The 19,825-nt window shown below is 36.9% G+C and overlaps 4 protein-coding genes across 5 annotated transcripts; 2 read left to right on the top strand and 2 right to left on the bottom strand.

The window, feature by feature from the left end:
* Positions 1-1,457: 1,457 nt before the first annotated feature.
* LOC149623531 (uncharacterized) lies at positions 1,458-11,141 on the top strand. 2 transcript variants are annotated; one of them, XM_089852505.1, is made up of 15 exons: positions 1,458-2,682; positions 2,762-2,950; positions 3,044-3,169; positions 4,404-4,586; positions 4,670-4,891; positions 4,997-5,152; positions 5,294-6,228; positions 6,298-7,311; positions 7,370-7,831; positions 7,952-8,671; positions 8,732-8,958; positions 9,032-9,135; positions 9,209-9,301; positions 9,422-9,666; positions 9,862-11,141. In XM_089852505.1, the coding sequence occupies exons 2-15, from the start codon at positions 2,795-2,797 to the stop codon at positions 10,373-10,375; spliced, it is 5,157 nt and encodes a 1,718-aa protein (XP_089708631.1). In that variant the 5' UTR covers positions 1,458-2,682; positions 2,762-2,794; the 3' UTR covers positions 10,376-11,141. The 2 variants fall into 2 exon arrangements, with proteins under 2 accessions (XP_089708631.1, XP_089708632.1); XM_089852506.1 differs by lacking the exon at positions 4,997-5,152 and having other exon boundaries at positions 1,458-2,950.
* On the bottom strand, positions 11,138-13,389 carry AsnRS-m (asparagine--tRNA ligase, mitochondrial). Its single transcript, XM_089852532.1, has 11 exons — positions 13,213-13,389; positions 13,035-13,144; positions 12,843-12,966; positions 12,638-12,778; positions 12,483-12,563; positions 12,317-12,420; positions 12,128-12,260; positions 11,867-12,067; positions 11,666-11,803; positions 11,481-11,605; positions 11,138-11,422 (listed from the first exon to the last, which is right to left on the bottom strand). The coding sequence occupies exons 1-11, from the start codon at positions 13,387-13,389 to the stop codon at positions 11,278-11,280; spliced, it is 1,479 nt and encodes a 492-aa protein (XP_089708658.1). The 3' UTR covers positions 11,138-11,277.
* Positions 13,390-13,713: 324 nt separating this feature from the next.
* Lamtor1 (Late endosomal/lysosomal adaptor, MAPK and MTOR activator 1) lies at positions 13,714-15,197 on the top strand. The gene is made up of 5 exons (XM_089852537.1): positions 13,714-13,854; positions 13,950-14,023; positions 14,086-14,178; positions 14,246-14,462; positions 14,524-15,197. The coding sequence occupies exons 1-5, from the start codon at positions 13,813-13,815 to the stop codon at positions 14,614-14,616; spliced, it is 519 nt and encodes a 172-aa protein (XP_089708663.1). The 5' UTR covers positions 13,714-13,812; the 3' UTR covers positions 14,617-15,197.
* A 919-nt stretch (positions 15,198-16,116) lies between these two features.
* On the bottom strand, positions 16,117-19,737 carry LOC149623528 (poly [ADP-ribose] polymerase 1-like). The gene is made up of 4 exons (XM_089852510.1): positions 19,509-19,737; positions 19,319-19,453; positions 16,746-19,256; positions 16,117-16,675 (listed from the first exon to the last, which is right to left on the bottom strand). Exons 2-4 carry the CDS (start codon positions 19,451-19,453, stop codon positions 16,343-16,345), a joined length of 2,979 nt encoding a protein of 992 aa, XP_089708636.1. The 5' UTR covers positions 19,509-19,737; the 3' UTR covers positions 16,117-16,342.
* Positions 19,738-19,825: the final 88 nt, after the last annotated feature.

The following is a 19,825-nucleotide window of genomic DNA, read 5'->3' as shown; positions in this document are numbered from 1 at the left end:
TAGCGGAATTAAATGAACAAAGTGCTTATAAGTAAATTGATGAGAGAATTTAACATGAGAATTGTAAAAAACATTAACATTGAGAATTAAGTGAACAAAGCGCTTACAGGAAATTAACTAATGATTTTAACATGAGAAAAAAAAAAAGAAAAAAAAAAGTAAACAAATATTAAGATTTAAAAGAACAGTGCTTATAGGGAATTAATGTATGATTTTAACGTGAGAATATTAAAATAAAGAATTAGAAGTAAATTAACAAAATACTTATAGGTAATTAATTATTAAGTTTAACATGGAATAATAAACGAATATTAGGAATTGAGTGAACCTATTGCTTATAGGTAATTAAATAATATAGGAATTTTTGATTAGGACATGAGAGTAGTAAACAAAGTTAAGATTTAAACCAAAAGTGCTTGTAGGTAATTGATGAATGAAGGAATTTCCAGGACTAGAGGAGAGGAGTGACAGGTGGATTATATTACAAGTGGAAATGTTGGGAGAGGGCAGCGCGGAACTTAGACCTTAAGGTGATAGAGATTATAGACTCCGGGAGTGCGTTCCAATCAGAGATGACCGAGCTTGTGAAATGATGTTGACGGACTGAGGTCAACACTCTAGGTTTTAGGATTTTGAGGGAGTGACCCCTGGTAGAAGATATAGGTGCCGGTTGGAAGAATGTATCGATATCCAACGCGAGCTTATTGTTAAAAAAATCATGTAATAGGCAGAGATTATTAATTAAATGTCGCGTAGGTACCGGGTCGATTTGGAGTTTTGATAACCTTATATGGGCAGGGAGCTTCTCAAATTTATTGGTTAATTTAGTGAATTTGTTTTGGGCTTTTTGCAAGGAGGAAATGCTGGAAGAGGACGACGGTGTCCATATGGGGGAGGCGTAGTCAAAAATTGGTAATGCTAGGGCATTGTAAATAGTTTTAATGAATTTTTGAGACCGATTGTTGAAATTACGACGAATTAGCCCTGAAAGGGAGTGAATACGTTTACAGATTTTGTTAGTTTGAGAGGTAAATTTTAGGTTGGGTTCTATGGTGACACCCAAGTCAGATTCGGATAGGGTGCCTCGTATGGGCTTACCGTAAAGAAGGTAGGTATGATGCGGGTTAGAAGAACCCAGGTGGAGTACAGCACATTTGTCCACATTGAAGCGAAGGCCATGATTAGTGGCCCAGGCTTCAACAGAGTCCAAATCCGCTTGGAGGTTGGCAAAGTCTAGACCAGATTTAATGCGATAAGAGAGTTTAGTGTCGTCTGCGAAAAGCAGAACGAGCGCGAATTTCACAACAGATGGAAGTGAGTTGATAAGGACATTAAAGAGAAGGGATCAGTTCGAGCTTTTTACCTATATATTGGTTCGAGGTTATTTTACCGATATATTGGTTTGTGGTTGTGTAATATTTGCAACGCTAGTGGATCCCATAAATTTGTATTTCTCCCTGACCACGGAGCTGTGTTGTAGAAGGAGTAGAGACTCGTAGCTTCCCCTCTACTAAAAAAAGCTAGACCTTATTTGTCCATAAAAAGGGGGTATGAATTTTGACCCTCCCTCCAAACCTAGGCGAGCCAATGTAAACAATAAAGATGGCCGCGAGCTACGAACGTTCAGGAGGGTTAAGCCTCGGTCTTTTGTGTATCGACTTCCGAGTGACGGGAGTTTCTCAACGGTTTGCAAATCCTATTTAAATTTTTATTTTTACTATTATTTCTATTTATATTAATTATAATATGGAAAATATTCAAAGAATTAAGCCGGGAAAGAAGAAAACGGACGCCTTCTTTAAAACACGTGACGTCAGAGATTGTTTACATTGGCTCGGTATGCGCGAAAATTGTGCGTGGAGCACTAGTACGCTTATGTCTAGGCCCCAGAGGCCTAGTCTCTACTCCTTCTACAATACACATCCGTGCCCTGACGACTACTCCCCCCCTCACAGCTTAGGACTTCAGTCTTCAGGGACCATGGGAGTAACCAGGGTGTACTGTTACTTTCTATATAGGGACTTGGCAGTACTACGTCATGCAACGTCAGGCTACCTTCCAGTAGTGCTAAAAAACATACCAGGAGGAGGGGCTTATATAGCTTTCATTCTGTTAAAAAAACATACCATAATGGCGCTGGGGGCGGAGTTAAGCCCGAATTGCCAAGTCCCTATTGTTACTCTGGACTAAATGTTTGTGTTCTGAAGTATGGTATTTTTCGATCTATATCTCTACGATGAATCCTTGAGAGAACAATTATTTTTTTCGGGCTATCAGCTCCTTGCATAATAATTTTTCCGTTGAAAAACTTGAAAAGCTGAATGAAGCGGGCTGAACATATTTTTAATGTAGTTTCCAATGGTTACTGTGGTTCTTATTCTTAATTTCTTAGTACTTATTTATTTGGAAAAAATTGGAAGACAAAATTTGTTTGTACGCAAGATATGTCAAAACTTCAAAAGAGGGTTAAATTACAATTATTATCTTTATATTAGTTATAATCCGACTTTTAAATGGCCAAATTTATTTCGCTCTTAATTAATATAATTTATCGGATGTGAAACTTATGTCCAGCCCTGCTCGCTAATGACGCAACTTAAATTAAAAGATTTCCAGTCGCCATTTTAACGACTCGTGGAACGGTGGTGGTGGACCGTGCAAGGGAGTATTGTCGTGAAACTTGTAACGAATTGTCGAAAATAATGTGTCGTAAGTTTTAATAACAAATATTAAGATGATTTTATGAATTTATAAACGAAAGCTAACGAGCGCCAAAGGCGAAAGAGCACTAACAATGGCGGAAGAGGATGTGTGTGAAGAATATAGGTCTTCTCTTATGGATCTGACCTGTAACAGTAAGCCTTTGATCAACATGTTAACTATGCTTGCCGAGGACAATATAAAGAGCGCTCCCAAGATTGTACAAGCGATTGAAACTCATCTGGCGAAGGTCTGTTACTATAAAGTGGTTTGGTTCTTTATTACACATCCGTCGTTTCGTAATTATTCAAATTTCACGTTTTTACAATATGGTTTTCAAAAGGTTAACCCCGATTCGAAGTTGCCCGTATTATACCTCATTGATTCTATTATAAAGAATGTTGGCGGAGTATATCAGGATCTCTTCACCCAGAACATCGTGTCCGTTTTTTGCTCCGTTTTTGAAAAGGTTAGCCTCTTAAAAACAACTGCGGTAACATAATGGAGTTTATTTTTTTAATTTTCCGAGTATTTTTAAGTTAGATAAATGATAACAATCGTTTTACTGTCTTAAAATTTTTCTCACTAGCTTATTAAAGCTAATGTTCTATATTTGTATACCACCGCGAGATTTAGGCCTAGTTAAATTAGAGAACATTTGGGCCCATGTGGATTATGCGCTTGTTCAAGCGTAACTTCTACAGTCTCATTGCGCAATGAAAATAGGTTACAAAATATGGGTTAAGTGCATGCTGTAATGTGTTTTTTAGGACTAGACACGTAAAATACACTCAAACGCGCCAAGTTTTAGTGAGAAAAATTTTATTCATCAAACACTGATTTAAAAGCAAAAATGAAAGTTTGACTTAAATATTGATTTATTGGCCGTAACTTTAAAACAGTGTTTGACAGTTGGTTAAGATTGGGCTTTTTCCTAAGTTTTATTTCCGTAGTCACTCTCCCCGTTTTGAGAAACCAAAAATTGTTGTGTAACGGAAAAAAAAATAATAATTACCATTAAAGATAAATAAAAAAGGTTTTGTGTATTTGCTGTGGCAAAATATTACTCACATTCTATTTGGTAATTTGCAAAGCAAATATGAATTGTTATTTGTTAGCCAAACCAAAAGAGAGAAGTCTATTATTTCAGGTGGATCAATATTTTTTTTAACATCTAGGCTTACTTCAAAAATTCCCTAAGTATGTTTTTTTAAGCCAATTTGTATTTTCGAATTTGGGCTTTAAAAAAAAAAACCTATTCTAAGTCTGTTTTTCATTCATTTATTTATTTATTATTTGAAAGAACCTTAATTTTATAGTTTAGATCCTTAAGTAGCGTCAAATGTTTGCAAATCTGTCATCAAAGGCGCCAAGTTTCTGTTGATCTAATAAAACTGGTAACAGGCGCATTCTTTGAAAAATAAGACGTAAAATGTTAGACTGATTTAGTTTTTATCCCCTTGAAATAAACATTGTTGACCCCTTTTTTTTTTTTACTCTTACGAGGAAGAAAAGTTTCTATGGTTGTTTTTACCCGTGAAATTTTGTCGGTATTGTCACCAATCCCAGTTTGTTATTGCATCTTTCATATCAATGAAAACGAAAAAAGCTGTTACAAGCGAGTTTTTTTATACCCACGCAAAGTTGTTAATAAAAAATGATTTTTCGGTGATTGTAACTATGTAACCTAAAAACGTAATAAGGTGGATGAGAAGACAAGAATGCAAATGTTCAAACTACGCCAGACGTGGAATGAAATCTTCCCTGCCAAGAAGATGTACGCTATTGATCTTAGGGTTAAGGGAATTGATCCAGCTTGGCCCATTTTGGCACCAAAACCGTCCCAGAAGAATATTCATTTCAACCCTAAGTTTTTGGATGGCAAGGTGTGAACCTTTTGTTTGTCGGGTAGAGACTTTTACATATTTGAATATTTTAATCCGTTTTTCGTCTTCTCTTTAATTTTCAGCCATCAACAACCGCTACTCCCGTTATGACTACTGTTGCTGAAGTTCCTAAAACTCCAGCGTCTATCGCTGTGGCTGTTCCTGAAGAACATACGGAAGTCCGCCAAAAACTTTTAGCAAAACAGCAAGAGCTGCTTAAATTACAACAACAGAGGGTAGAAATAGAGTTGCTGCAAGCCAAGTTAAAATTAGAGGAGCAAATGAAGGAATCGTCTATAAAAAAGGTTAATTTCCCCCCATAGGAACATATCTAACTCCCCTTCTTTGGTCAATGCAATCTCATAGTGTTATAAATGCAAACTCACGTGTGTCCCATCACGTCCCTTTAGCCTGTGAACAATATTGTACCAGGGTCTTCGCAAGTAGATAGTATGGTGTCTGTTTCGAGCATAACTTGCACTTCCTTCACTTCTGCTATAAACCAAGATGTCCAGATTCAACAACATAACACTCAACAATTTCAGCTGCTCAATACTAATGCGCTTGTGGGTTTCATTTCATCACTTTGTTTAAAACTAGAATATGCTGCGTGCCTCTTGCTTGCTTTAAAGTTTTTTGTTTTTTTTTATGCTCTAATCTTGGATTTTCATTCCTTTTGGAAGTTAACATTTAGTGATTTATTTCAGACAACAGCGATACACACCGATCCTAGATTAAATAGGGTTTCGGTATTGCCTGGTCGCGATCCTCGTATAAAGAAAATGATTCCTGGCATGATACATCCGGCAACGATTCTAACCCGTCCAGTTCTTCCGAGTATTCTTCCCGCGTCTATGCCAATTAGGGCCCCGCCGGTTCAGGGATCTTTAACTACTTCCTCTAGAATCGTCGTTCCTCCTACCCTTAATGTCCCTGTTACCCAACCCCCAGTGGTGGCCCCTCAAATCTCGCCTAAGAAATCGTTGATGGAGAATAAGGAAAATCCTCCCAAAGAAACGATTGTTGAGATTAAAAACATCAAAGTTGAGAAAGAAGACAACCCCACTACCGCTAAAAGCAAAGTTTCTGCAGATACTTCTAGTCCAATGATAATAGATTTGACTTCCGAGGACGATGCCCCTAAAAAGACCTCACCACCCAAAAAGGTCATTAGAGGGAAAAGAAATGAGAAAAACTATGTCAAAAAAATTACTGATAGTCCCGAAAGAAAGAAGAAAAGGGCCACTTCACCTCGTTCTAAAAGAAGCAGCAGCCGAGAGGACAATGACAGGCAAAAATCGCGAAAAGATCATAGATCGAGTCGCAGTAAAACAAGAAGTAGATCAAGATCTCCTTCTCGTACGCCACCAAGAAGAAGCAAAAAGAATGAGAAGAAAACGGGAAAATCTAGTCCTAATAAAAATTCCTCCCCCAAGAAATCTTCAAAGTCCAAGAAAGCTCAAACAAAGAGTGTTGACAAAAGTCTCGATCTCGATAAAACGGGAGATGTGGATTTGAGGCAGTTGCCAGTCATTGCTGCAACTGGAGACGTTGATCATAGGATTCTAAACCAGGAGGTGCAGATTCTTGAAGAGAAAGGACCACCAGTAAAGAAGCTTAAGCTGGAAGATGAAGTTGATAGGTATGTTGCTTCTCCGAGACAACTTTTGTTTTGACTTATCGCGTGTTCTAATTCTTTTTTATTTTGCAGTTTGTTTGGTAAAGGAGATCAAGATTATCGTCTCCCTAGTCTTTCAGCGGACGAAAGCCGATCTCGCGAGAATGACAATGAAGACCGGAGACGTAGCAGAGAGAGGCAGAGAAACTGGGCTCAATACAAAGCCGACCATCCCGATGAAATTAAAAGTCCTTTAAAACATAGGGAAAATTCCACGGAATCGCTTAACGACAGAGATTTTAGAATACCTAAATATAGCAATTATAATGATGACTCTAGGAGAAGAGGTGTTGACCGTCTCGGAAGACCACTTCTTAGTAGCCGGCCCAAATTGGACAGTAGACACGAGTTTTTCCGCAATCAGCAACCGGACGATTTGCAAATAGCTTTCATGTTAGAAAAGCAAGATGACATTTTACGCGAAGCTAACGAGCAGATGAGATCCGGTGTAATTACGACGGAAGATTATGGTCGCGTTTTAGCCAAGTTTAAGAACCTCAGTGAACAATATCAACTTAATCGTTTACATTCTAATAGCGATAAAGATGTTATTGAATTACCACCCTCAAAGCCAATTTTAATTGATGGACAGAAACGGGAAATAAAATTCTTTGGTCGTAAAGCCATTGTTATTATGGATGACAATAAACCTCACGAAGTGACTTTTACTGGTGCTGCTAAGGGTGTTTCTGTAGATGGTAAAGAATTTTTCAAACTAGGCTTTGCCGGAGCTTCCAAAGAGTTTATTATTGAGGGGAAAACTCAAACCATTCAATTTGGGGCGCCATCGCGTGAAGTTTACATAAATGGCATTCCCTACGCCGCAGTTTTTGGCGGGGATGCCATAACAGTTCAGATTGATGGCAAGCCTCATCAATTAAGAATCGGGGGACCCTCTCCAAACGTCGAAATAAGCGACGATCCCATTAGTATGGCTGTGTTAGAAGAGGAAGTTAATAAAGAAGCTGAGAGGCAAAAGGCTGAAGCGAAGAGAAGGAAAGCTCAAGAGCAACCTGCGAATAACTTGGACCGAGATCTAAGGCAAGGGTAAGTTTCAGCGTGTTTTTACTCCTTCAATAGAAATTGAGGATAATCATTTTCTTAGGATTGGGGAGATAAAACCTCAAGAACTTGGCGATATTGACATGAGAGTCGCACCAGTGCCCGTGCAGGTAGATAGAGTGAGATCTTCTCCAAAAGACGCTGGAAGCCCTAAACCCTCGGGAAGTCCTAGTCGCGCTGAACGTCCTGAACGCCCTGAGAGAGTATCACGATGGGAAGCCGTCGATCGTTCGGCAGTGAATAGAACAGTCAAACAGTGGGACAGTCCACGACGAGATAATGCCGGTAACAGTTGGAACAGTCCTGACAGACAGGAGTGGAAGAACACGATGGAACCTGTTGGTGATCGTAGGAATCTAATGGATGCGGTATCCAATGTTAGAACAAACTTTGGGAACTTCCAAAGTAGCGACAAGTTAGGCAAGAATGATTCCAGCGTGCCTGTCTGGAATAATCAAAATCAAATACCTCCTATCGGGTCTGGTACTGCGAGCTGGGATTGGCGGTAAGTTTGGTGTTGACTATCTAAAGCAGTGTCAACCATTCTCTGGGAGTACTCAATATTATTGTGATTATAAGTGTCATTTTAGCTAGACGCGCCATTAAATGAATATTTTAATTACAGACTTAACCAGTCAAATAATTTCCAACCACAATCTCAAATGAGGCCCAACATTCAGGGTACTAACATGACTCCGTTTCAACCTATGTCAAATATGATGCCAAACATGATGCCGCCAAGCATGAATCAAATGCAAGCGAATTACCGTATCCCGAGGTTGATGGGGAATAACAACCTGGATGGATCTCAAAACTTCAACTTTGGCATGAGGCCTCAACAACCCGGTTTCATAATGCCCAATCAGAATTTCTTCAGGGGACCCAACAACGTCGGGGCATTTAACCAAATGCCAAACCAAGGATTGGTAATGCCTAATCAAAACTTCGACTCTTCTCATTTTGTTGCCGATGGACGAAACCAAGCTATGCAAGGAGTGGACAACTATCCTCAAGGTGGCAATACAGGGGATAAACGAGTGCCACTGTTACCTCATCCTCCAGCCACTTCCTCAATGCTGATGCCTCAAAATCCCACGACTTTGCATCCTCCGCCCACTGTAGATATTCCCGCTCCTTTGGATGTTAGCTCTTTGCTGGCGAAACTAATCTCCACTGGTTTGATAAAAACTGATACAAATACAACAGCTAGTACTTCATCAGCCGACCCAGTTGTTGGAAACGCCGCGGATGTTGTGGTTGGAAACTCGAATGAAATTCTTCCCAAGGAGGAGCGTCATATTGAAGCTATACCCCCAATTGAACTCGCGTCAGAAAGCCTTAAAATGTAAGCCAACTTTTATAATACCCATCATCTTTTTAGCTAACGTTGTTTGTATACGCGCAGGCGTTATCCCGGTGTTATTGATCTATTATATCGAGGTACGCAGTGCGCCTCCTGCGGGATGAGGTTTAAAGAATCGCAGCAAGATAAATACAGCCAACATTTAGATTGGCATTTTCGCGCTAATAGACGGGAAAAAGATGGTGCTAAAAAAGCCTTTTCTAGGAAATGGTTCTACGATGTTGAGGATTGGTATCAGTTTGAAGAAACGGAAGATCTTGATGATAGAGGTATGCTACCGAAACATTTTTAACTCTTAATTTCTATCATCGCTGATAATGAATGGGTGTCTTCTTATTCTAGCTCGTAGCTTCTTTGAACTTCAAGCGGGTGAGGAACAATTTCAAGCAGAGTCCACTCCCGAAGAAATTCCTAGTGTAACGGCCTCCCAAGATCAAAGCGAAAATGTAGGAATTGACTATAACTTGTTGTAACGGCTCTCTTAATACGATTTTTATATTGGTTTTTTTTTTTATTTAGAATTGTGTGGTGTGTAGCGAGCCATTCCAAATGTTTTGGGTTGAAGATGAAGAAGAATGGCATTTGAAAGGTGCAATTAGACGAGAAGGAAAGGTAAGTGATTAGTGATGATATAAGTTTTAAATTTCGATCTTATTCCACTATTCCGTAGCTATTTATATTTAATCCGTTTTTACGCTGTTGCGGTGTTTTTTGTTTCTTTCCCTATTTTAGACATATCATCCTCTTTGTTACGAAGATTTTATTAAGGCTCAAGCTGCGGAAGTTGCTGAAACGCCAGTTGAAGAAACTCCTATTAATCCTTTAGAGACGTCTTTGGAAACGGAAACTGAGAAAAAGGAGGGTTGCGAAGAAGACGAAAAGGTTGGTGAAAAAGAGGATCAGAATGATGAAGAAACACCTGAAACGGGGGAGGACAAGACGGAAGTTGACCTGGAAGCTCCTATGGAAGAAGAAGGGTAAGTGAATTGGTTTTTATACATTTAGCAGTTTCCTTAGAGACGTTTTGCCGCGATTATTTGTTGGTCTACAATTTGGATTAAAGGCGAACCTTCGAGTGGGTTATTTTAGGGGATTTTGCGAAACTTTTCCATTTAGCAAGATTGGATGAACGCAAATTGTATTAGGTTAAAAATTTCATTTATTACACGAAGGCCAATGGAAGATAAAACTGAAGTGAAGGAAGAAGCTGAAGATGCCAAACTAGAAGGTGATGAGTCCACCGCGGAAAAGTTAAAGGAAGAACCGGAGGAAAAATCTGAAGAAACTCCCGCCGAGACTAAAGATGATACGCCTCCGTTTGATGAGGAAATAATAGGCGTAATTAGCGAATCGGAAATGCCAAGTGACGAGGAAGATGATAAAAATGAGTCTAAACCAGAAGCTAAGATGGTTACGTTACAACCGGGTGGTAGACCCGGAAAAATTGTGATGAAAGTTAAAGCGGATAGCATTATTAACCCCCTAATCACTACGCGACCCGAAACCCCAACCACGAGTACAGGTACTACGGAATCTAACAATGAGGGGGAAGACGCGAAACCTAGCGATAAAACAAATGAATCCGAGATTGAGGAATTTCGCCCTCCATCTCCGGATCCGCGATTTGAAAATTTTGCTCCAGTACAGAGAGGCAAAGAACTATCGGGATTATGTTCGATAATGTAACCTAATCTCCGTTATTTTAAAATAGTTATTTTTTTAGTTACCGAGAAGTTATAAGCGATTAAAACAATGGATAATTTTTATTACTGCCGGAAGATATTGCTTCGTATAACAAACAAAACAAAAAGCAAAAAAAAATGTTAAAACAAGTTATATAACACAAAAAATAAACTAATTAATTATTTTCAGTGTTAAAAGCAACCCAGTCATAAGGGAAAGGTTTCGTAAACGAAAAATACCCTTTATAGTTCCATGTTTTATCCTTAACCTCTAGAAATCGGTCATTTCGTAACTAAAGTGCGGCGGGGGGGGGGGGTTATAGCGCGAAAAATATAGTAAAGCTATATTAACCAAAATCTTTCCGGTTAAAAAAAATTGAGTGAGTCTGAGGGTAAAAGATTGATTGTGTTTCTTAAATTCATAATTGTATAAATATTAAAAGAAAGCATTGTAAATATTCTGTACATCCATGTACAGCAAAAAATAAAGTATATTTTGGTTTTTTTGGGGCAGTTTCCTTTTATGTTAAGGCGCCATTATGAATAAAAAAAAATTAAAAATAAAAGCATTTTTTTTTTTTTTTTTTGAAATTTATTAACGGTGAATAATTTTTTTTTTTTTCGCTCTGACTCTTACTATTTTGCAAAAAAAATACGATAAACGAATAAAAGAATTTTTTCCCATGGCTATTTCTGATTTTCTTGAGCAAATTTTCAATTTTCGTGTGTAATCTTCAATAGTTATCATCAATAAAGACATTCAAAACACATTTTTTTGGTTTTATTTCTATTTTTTTTTTTTTTAATTTTTAACTCAACGCCTTTTAACAATCACCCAAATTGTTAACAAATTAACATTTTGGTTATTGATTAAGGCAAAATTAAATGATTATGTTAAATTTTTAACTACATCAAACAATGATGCGTCCACCTTGGATAAGGTACAACGTCTCTTATGTGTTTAATTCCTAATAAATATTGTAGTAGACGATCAAACCCTAAACCGAAACCACCATGTGGTGCACCTCCGAATTTGCGAAGGTCCAAATACCTAAAAACAAATCGGAAAGAGGTAAATATTTTAGAACAAAGTCAATTTAATATTTTACCAATTTAGTAATTCGTCTATATTGTTTTCTTCTAGTCGTTGTTTTAGAATATTGTAATTATCTTCACGAAGACTGCCTCCACATAGTTCACCGCCTAACGGAACTAAGACGTCAAAGTTCTCAGCCTATATGCGAGATATATATAATTTACTTCAAAAACATTTATTAATTAAAATTTCCCTTACAACTAATCTGCCGTTCTGTTCACTGGTTTTCATATAAAATGGTTTTATTTTAGCCGGATAATGCGTAACAATTACTGGAACATTGTTGAAATGGTTGACGAGATATTGTTCGTGTTCCGCTAGTAAGTCGTCACCCCACTATTTGGTTAAAATTTCACTTAATTGTTCAAGGCTTTTTTAAACTTATTAACATTAATTTACTTCTATAGAATTTTTAAGTCGCGTTTTATTAAGAATTTCCAAAGCCTCGCTGTATGTCAACCTTTCAAAATTTTTCTCCAATGCTAATTTAATATTTTCAGCGTAATTCACTTGGGAGCATTCTTTATAAATTTGGTGCAAATCCTCGGAACATTTTTTAAATATAGCTTTCGCTACGTGCTTAACTAGGTTTTCTAACAACTAGAAAAGCAATTAATTAAGTTATAATTAATTTAGGCAAGGATTTTGTAGGTATATTACTTCGGTTAATGTTTCAACTTTGTTTATAAAAGCTTCTTCAATCTCTATCATGTGAAATTCACTTAAATGCTGGCGCGTTTTAGTATTTTCAGCTCTGAATGTTGGCCCGAAAGAGTAAACTCGTTTTATGCCACTAAATTAAAATTTTATCAGCTTGATTTTTGGTTTATTTAGTTTTAAACAAAATACCCAGCTGCTGATTCTAAATGTAGTTGAGAAGAAACAGTCAGAAAGACTGGTTTATCAAAGAAATGCTTATTTTCCGATTTATCTCGCAATTTTTTATTGGCTGACTGTGTGTATGAAAATGTTCAGTATATTTTGGACATACGAAATTAAATAATGCCCATTGTACCTGAACACTAAAAACTTCCCCAGCTCCTTCGCAATCATTTGACGTTAATATAGGAGTGTGTATACACGTAAAGTCACGAAGCTAGAGTAGTTATATTCAAAATTAGAAAAAAAAAACTTAGGAGACCAGAAAGTAGTAAGGTGCAATAAATTTACACAAAAGAAGTTATGAACTTCTTGCGCAGCAACACTGCGAACTCGAAGCATTGAATTGAATATTTTATGTTTTGGTCTTATATGGGGCTCTAGTCTTAGTTGATCAATCGGATAGATCTGCTTCAGTTTTAACGGGAATTCCTTCGAGATTCAAATATTTTTTAGTTTCAATATTCATAATAATGAATATACTGTATGCCTCTACCTCTGGTGGGCATATTCCATGTATAATAATACTTTCACCCATAAGTTCTAAAAGTTGTTTTGGGTGGGAACTTGGCTTAAGCTGACCAGAAACACTTATTGCGTCCCCAAAGCTTATAGATTCGCTGAAATATAAAATTGCGTAAATATGCTCCAAATTCTCATAAATACTATAGGGAACATAATCTTATACAAATTGATCTTGTTAGTTGGTAGAACGGCTTGTAATTTTCCATTACATGTTCCGTCGAATATATCAATAAATATAATATCCTTGTGTTTTCGTAACCCACTGACCCATCCCTGTAATTAAATTATAGTATCTTAATTAGACTGAATGTCACGCAATATTTTAAAGATTATAATCAAACCTGCGCTGTGCAATGTTTAGGTAATGACTCTAAATTGATAGACAGGATACTTTTTATAGAACTTTCTTTCGAATATAATCGATGAAATTCATTTAAACTCGATCCACCAACATTTTTAAATAGCAACTTGGTACTTTTAATTTGAATTTGGTGCCAAAATGCGAAGAACGCCATCATTTGCAAATCAAAACCACGTGTGCCTGTCTGTACTTATGTTGCACCCAGTGACCTTCGAACTTGGGGAGTTGTGCCTAACTTAATCGCATAATTTTATTTTTTTGTTCCGTATGATCCTTTAACTACGTATTTACAGAAATTTTATGAAAGTAAATACAGGAAAAGGAAACAATATCAAAAATAAACTTATTTCCACTCGGAATTTGTATCCACTCTAGACGCCAGCTTAGCTAGATCTCTTTCCCTTCGCTAGTTATATTTTCCCCGTCTTTACGTCCGCTTTCATGCTAATCTGTCGCTGTCATTTAGGGTCGGTTTTGTGTACTATTTATCACATGATGGTGATGATAAAGAATGAACAGACTGAATATTTGGAACATTAAACCTTTAAATTTCCTAGTTTTCTTCTTTTTCTATTAAAAAATGGGTTGCTGTTTTAGTAACGAAGATGATACAAATTCCCAGGTATTTCTGTAATAAAATCCCTATGGAAATACGGGGCATCGGGGGTGCAGTCTCTGTCTATTATAGTTAAGCCTTGGTCTTTATGTAAATTTTAGCTTGGTGAACCAGGCGAAAGAACAACATTATTAAGAGATCCTGTGGGAAATAACACTAGTCGAACCTCTTACGGGTAAGTAAATACCCTTATTTAGACCATAAATTAATATCAATTAAATTCAAAGTTGTTGTCAGGGGTAACGATTACACATCGGAAGTAACCTCCCCTTATAGTCAACGGGGAGATGAGCAATCGGCACTTAATAAAATATTACACCAAACTGCTTCGTAAGTAACTATAAAAGTTAAGCCTAGTTTAAAATTTTGTCAATAAAAATTTAAAATTCATTTTCAGGAATGTCATTGATGTATCTGCCATGGATTCTCAACTTGAGCAACACGAGTACCTCGATAGAGCCAAGCTATTTCAACAGAGGCTAGCCGCGATTAATACTAACCGAAGTTCCTTATGGATTCAGAGTAAAAAAAAGAAAGTAACATTACTAGAAGATCTTCCTGCACCTGATAAAACATTATCGGAAGACCCCATAACATCTGCGGATAGACAATTGGTAAGTGAAGCTTTTTTAAACATCACAGAGTAAGTTACGAAAACTATCTCATCTCTTATAGATGCAAGATACGTTGATAGCGGTCACTGCGGCGTTGAAAGATTTGAAAGTAACGCATAAGGAAGATTTAGTTGTGCAATTTGGTATACCATAAATATATTTCCTCTTAAACTTAGTACTGTTTTTTTTTTTATTACAATGAATTTTTTAATGGACTATTAAATACAGACCCCCATTTTTGTGAGGCCTAAGAAACAAAAAAAAAGTTACGAACATAACAATATATTTCATCAGAATCAAATTTTTATAATGTATGAATGATTGTGGGATCTGAAATTTCAAAATGAATGAGATTAAACACACTATCCTTTTTTTCTAAAGAGGATATTATTAAAAAAAACTCGAGACATAAATATATATATTAATATTTTTGATTATTGAGCAAATATTTAATTGAAATTTGCTCGGTTCAAGGTAAAGCTACGCGCTCTAACACAGTGTTGCTTTATTGTTAAAAATAAAATTATTATGTAAATTAATATAAAACCAAGATGAAACATAGTGTGACTGTCTGAACACTGAGAAACTAAAGCCAAATGAAGAGGATAATAAATTATAGCATTCCTTGTACTGATACAAATGGATGATGATTTAATGAGGGCGTACCAGGACAATAATTTAACTACTTTTAGTTCGTATTAAAAAAAATAAAATATTAATTTCTATAATTTCCAATATTTGATTGATAATTGTGGACATTATTAAAGGAAAGGTTGAGGTAACGTAACGTAACATTATACCAGGGATTGATTTAATTTTAGAAGTAGGAATGGAGAACAGAATAATCTGAGCGCGCGTAGTCAGAGTTCAGGACCCCAAGTGAGCCAATAAGATAATTTACACTTTTCGTTACGTGTTGGAGGGAGGCGCTCTATACTGGGCTATGAGTTGGACTGAAGTAAATACTAACATTTCTCCATTCCTACTTCTAAAATTAAATCTATCCCTGATTATACCCCTTAAAAGAACAGCTTTTTTTCTAAATATAAAAGGAAAAATATATAAAAACATCTCTTATTACAAAATAATTTAATTCGTTTTAAAAACAAGGACTGCTGGGCTATCCGGCGTTGCTTTAGTGGCGTCTGCCAAATTTTACACTTTATTTACATACAGGGCCAGAAATAAGGAAAATTTGTTATAGGACGTGTGTCCAGTCACCGCCATTTTGACTGAAAAATATATAGGACGTTGACTACTGGGGTGTGCAAAAATAGTGTTGAAACTTCTAAGTCAAGCTATCAAAACTAAAGAAAAAGTTATTGGTCAATTGTCCCGTGACCCCCTTAGTTTTTAAAATAATTGTTCACTGTGTTTATTTCCGACCCTGCTTACATCCCTCAACCTGTGAGAATTCAACCAATCCCGTAAGGGTAAGCGGTTCGGGCTAGCAGACGCGACTAAACCAATGGCGGCGCTGTAGTCTTTGTTTTTGAGACTAATTTAATGCCTTATTTTGTAATAAGAATTATTTTCTTTTACATTTAGAAAAAAGGTCGTTCTTTTAAGGTATTATGTTATGTTACATAAACGTTTCGTTTAATACAAAACACTATAAAGTCAAATGATCAAAGACAAAATAACACTCGCATGCTCATATCGAAAAATTCTTTATTGATATCAAATGAAAAATAGTTTTAATTTTCAAATTTGTAATTTAATATGACAATGAATTCGGTTGGGTGTTGTAAAGCAATAAAAATCACTCTGAAATTCAACTTGTTAACAGAGTGAAACTATATTTTATTGCTTTAGAGCACCATGATGAAATAGCGCTTGGGAAAACAAAGATTAGAGTAACAGAATTCACTTTAAAAGATTTAAAACTTAAAGTTGAACTTCATTTTTAAAAGGTACTGAATATTTATTTGCGCCACATCATAGACAATGAACTCGTTGTAGAGTAAGCTGGAGTTAATTTTAGCCTTAACTGGGGGTCCTAATGGGATCTCCACATCATTTTTGACAATGCTTTTCTCAGGATCTGGAAAGGTTTGTCCAATTCCCTTCGTACTATGCGTATTGAGAGGTAATTTTTCAATATGTTTCGCGTGAGGCAGCTCATGCATATTTCCTAAAGCTACTTCGCAGAGGAGCAACAACCCGGTGTTGTTGTCTCGACTGGCGTAACAGTAATTGGCACTTTTAGAGACCTAAAAGAATCAAATATTTCAAGTTAACAACCTATAATTTAACTCTTTATGAAAAGGTTACGTGTAGTACCATATCTGCGAAGTAAACTCCTTTTCCAAACATGTAACCAGTAACCGGAGCTTCTGGTGGAGCAATACGAAGGCCTTGAGACAAAATGCCCGCCATGTTTGTAGTTCTGGAACCATGCCATAGTAGCTTTCTATTATGGAGTTTTTGGAATGGTCGGTAGCGTTTGCGTTCTCCCTGACGAGCAATTTTAAATACTTCATCTACTTCAAGTTCATAACTCCTGTGAGTCTCAGCGTGCGTGTTCTTTACATATGTTACTAATGTCTTGAATTCTTCGGATTCTTTATCTAATACTTCAAATTTAGTTTTCAATTGTTCATAATGTTGATCTATTGGATCTTTGGTCGTTCCACTTTCCTCTTTAACACTGGCTAACTTGTAACCGATCTCCACTTCAAGAAGGAAATCTAGCATTTCTACCTTGGATTTAATTATCTCAACATTATCCAAAAGAGGGGGCACTTCAGTTCCAAAATCATGAGGTATTAGAGTAAAGAATCTATTGGTGCAAGCTATTAGATGGGCTTTCTTGTTTTTGACATCTTCATTTTCGAGTAAAGCCAGGAGTTCCGTCAAAACGGAATACGCCTGTTCAATTTGTTTCCTCGAAAGTTTTCCTAATGGCATTTTCTTTAGATCAATTTCAAACTCCAACATGGCCTTCTTCATTTTCTCCACGTCAAAGATAAGGCAAATTAGTTCTTGGATGGAGTTGGGAAGTTTAGATCCAGATCCTACTACCAGTTTTTCTAGAGTTCCATTCTCGGCGCCATAGTCAATGTCGAGTGGATACATTTTATTAGGAACCTTTGAGGCAGTGTGACGTAACTCCCACGGAGTTCCTGTTTTTTCTTCGTAAAGCCTTTTGAATTCGGCAACTGCTTCATACTTAGTGGCAAACTGTTCCGTCTTGTTTCCACCAATAGTAGTTCCAACACGTCCCCAGCTCCGAAACACCCAGTAATTGTTTCCTTTGTCTGACTCTAGAAGTTGAAGCTTGTAAAATGAATTAGATCCTTGAGTAATGTCGACTTTTCCGAGAACAGCGTTAAAAACTCCTTCTTTGTTTTCTAACACGTGTGTGGTGGCTTCAAGATTTGAATCTGGTTCAACAGCTACGCTGCCTTTCACTGTCAGTTTAACTTTAGTGCTCTTTCCAGATGAAAATGTAGAGTCACTTTTTCCTACAGCCGCACTTTTGAGTCTTTTTTCAGCAGCGTATGAATTAATTCTGTCTTCAGGATTTCCACCCCAACTGGCTATGCTGTATTGTTGGATCATAAGAACTAAACCTCCATTTTCCACAGCACTTAGAAAGTCTTCAGATACAACGTGAACATTGTATTCCTTAGCTTCACGAATTTTCTTGATATTTTTCTCAACATCTTCCTTGGTACTTATAATACAAGCTGTAGTTTTGTCAATTTGAGAGACAACATTGCCTCCTAATCGGGCTATGGTTTTCTTCAGAGCATCTTTGGAACTTTGCAGATTACCAACTAATACTATTTTAGCATTGTCCAATGGTTGTGGCTTTCTCTTGATACCCGATGTTGATGGCAAATTTTTTGGTGTACTTGGAGTAGGTGCGTTTGCAGGAAAGTAACGGTCTCGCTTTTTATATTTGTAGCTGTTTAAGAATGGATATTCCTCTTTTAGGTCCTCTGGAATCTGGAAAGGCTTTCTTCCTGGTAGTTTTGTTACATTTGTACATTTGCTCCATTCGCTTGCATTTCCAGTACAGTGATAACCATCATTTGAGAAAACAAATTGTCCACCGTCACATTCTGCGCAAGGTTCAAGAGCTCCAAACGTCATGATATCGGAGAGTCTATCTAGAATTTTGCTGTTTCCTGTAGGAATTTTTTGGTCGTTATATTCTAAAAGTTCCACCATTTCTTTTTTTTTAAGATTTTTTTCAAGCGCGTCACGATGTTTATAAATTAACTGAGACTGTTCCTTAAGAATTTTCTTCTCGCCCAGATCTTCTTTAGGGACTTCCTCTTTCTTTATCTTCTTTAGTGGAGTCACTTCTATTTTCTTTATTTTTTCTTTGATGGCATTTTGATCTTCAACACCGAGTGTCTTAAATCCTGGTATTTTAGAGCCATCTTCAAAAAACTCCAAAGTTTCTCTCGCTTGTACAAAGCAATCAACGTGATACCACGCAGGATGTGGACCAAATCGTCTAGCTTTTTCACTCTGTCTGTCAAGTTTTGAAATGCGAACTTGATCTTTTACGATTGTTTCTTCACAACCTTTACAAGAGGACCGATTACTTTTGGCATATTCAGTAGAGAAGTCTTGAATTTCATTGGAGGAGCTTTTTCTCTTTGTTCCTTTAGATGGGGTTTTGCTTGAAGCTGCAGGCGCTGCTTGAGACCCATTCGAAATTTTACTCCTTATTTTCTCTTGATCTTCCCAACGTAAAGCCTCAAAGTGTGAGATGTCAGCCTCAGTTGACACTTTAAACTTTGAGAAAAAGCACCGAAAATGGTACCAATTTGGAACCTGTTTCCACAATAAGAAATTAATGTTATTCGCGTCATCTTATGCTCAATTTTGATATTTACCTTTCCATCAAACATTGGTGACTGAACCATTGCCGCCATTCTTAGCTCATCTTTAGCTATGCTGCTTTTACAGCTTTTGCACGATGACCTGCCACTTTTGGCATATTCGGTACGCCATGGTAGATCTGGATCCATCTAAATCATACAAAGGGGTGTGAATAAGTTAACACAGCTTGATTATTTGGTTTACCTTTCTGGTTAATGATGTATTTAAAATCCAAAACGTTATGTACGGGTCTTAGTTGTAGCGATATTTATCACTATTTTAACACTTGCAAACTGATTAAACACGATTTAATCTTAAAATATTCATGTACATATTCGGACGCCCACTGTCACCAGTCAGCTTCACAGTACTCAGTCTACTACTCTGGGGTGGGGGAACTGCCCAAGGTTCATAAATAAATAAAATAAATAAAATGGGACGTGCACGGACCCACCAAAAACAAAAGTAAAAGACTTTGCGGAAATTGCGGCAAAAGCCAGCGAGAACTAGATTTTGGCGGG

This window comes from Phalangium opilio, unplaced genomic scaffold, assembly GCF_054372755.1.
Source record: "Phalangium opilio isolate 3A_F unplaced genomic scaffold, DU_Popi_V2 ptg000113l_1, whole genome shotgun sequence".
In the NCBI taxonomy this organism is placed as follows: domain Eukaryota; kingdom Metazoa; phylum Arthropoda; class Arachnida; order Opiliones; family Phalangiidae; genus Phalangium; species Phalangium opilio.
Note: the sequence above shows the minus strand (reverse complement) of the source record. Positions and strands in the feature narration are given on the sequence as shown.

Bases quoted from the DNA above. Each gene is read 5' to 3' on its own strand.
- AsnRS-m (XM_089852532.1), bottom strand. From the start codon at position 13,389: ATGATGGCGTTCTTCGCATTTTGGCACCAAATTCAAATTAAAAGTACC. The intron at 12,564-12,637 runs GTAAATTTATTG...TAACTACTCTAG, and splicing joins AAGTTCATAACTTCTTTTGT to CTTCGTGACTTTACGTGTAT. The intron at 12,421-12,482 runs GTACAATGGGCA...TCATACACACAG, and splicing joins GGGAAGTTTTTAGTGTTCAG to TCAGCCAATAAAAAATTGCG.
- LOC149623531 (XM_089852505.1), top strand. From the start codon at position 2,795: ATGGCGGAAGAGGATGTGTGTGAAGAATATAGGTCTTCTCTTATGGAT. The intron at 4,587-4,669 runs GTGTGAACCTTT...TTTAATTTTCAG, and splicing joins CTAAGTTTTTGGATGGCAAG to CCATCAACAACCGCTACTCC. The intron at 4,892-4,996 runs GTTAATTTCCCC...ACGTCCCTTTAG, and splicing joins AGGAATCGTCTATAAAAAAG to CCTGTGAACAATATTGTACC.
- LOC149623528 (XM_089852510.1), bottom strand. From the start codon at position 19,453: ATGGATCCAGATCTACCATGGCGTACCGAATATGCCAAAAGTGGCAGG. The intron at 19,257-19,318 runs GTAAATATCAAA...TTGTGGAAACAG, and splicing joins CACCAATGTTTGATGGAAAG to GTTCCAAATTGGTACCATTT. The intron at 16,676-16,745 runs GTACTACACGTA...TGATTCTTTTAG, and splicing joins GAGTTTACTTCGCAGATATG to GTCTCTAAAAGTGCCAATTA.
- Lamtor1 (XM_089852537.1), top strand. From the start codon at position 13,813: ATGGGTTGCTGTTTTAGTAACGAAGATGATACAAATTCCCAG. The intron at 13,855-13,949 runs GTATTTCTGTAA...TGTAAATTTTAG, and splicing joins AAGATGATACAAATTCCCAG to CTTGGTGAACCAGGCGAAAG. The intron at 14,024-14,085 runs GTAAGTAAATAC...AGTTGTTGTCAG, and splicing joins ACTAGTCGAACCTCTTACGG to GGGTAACGATTACACATCGG.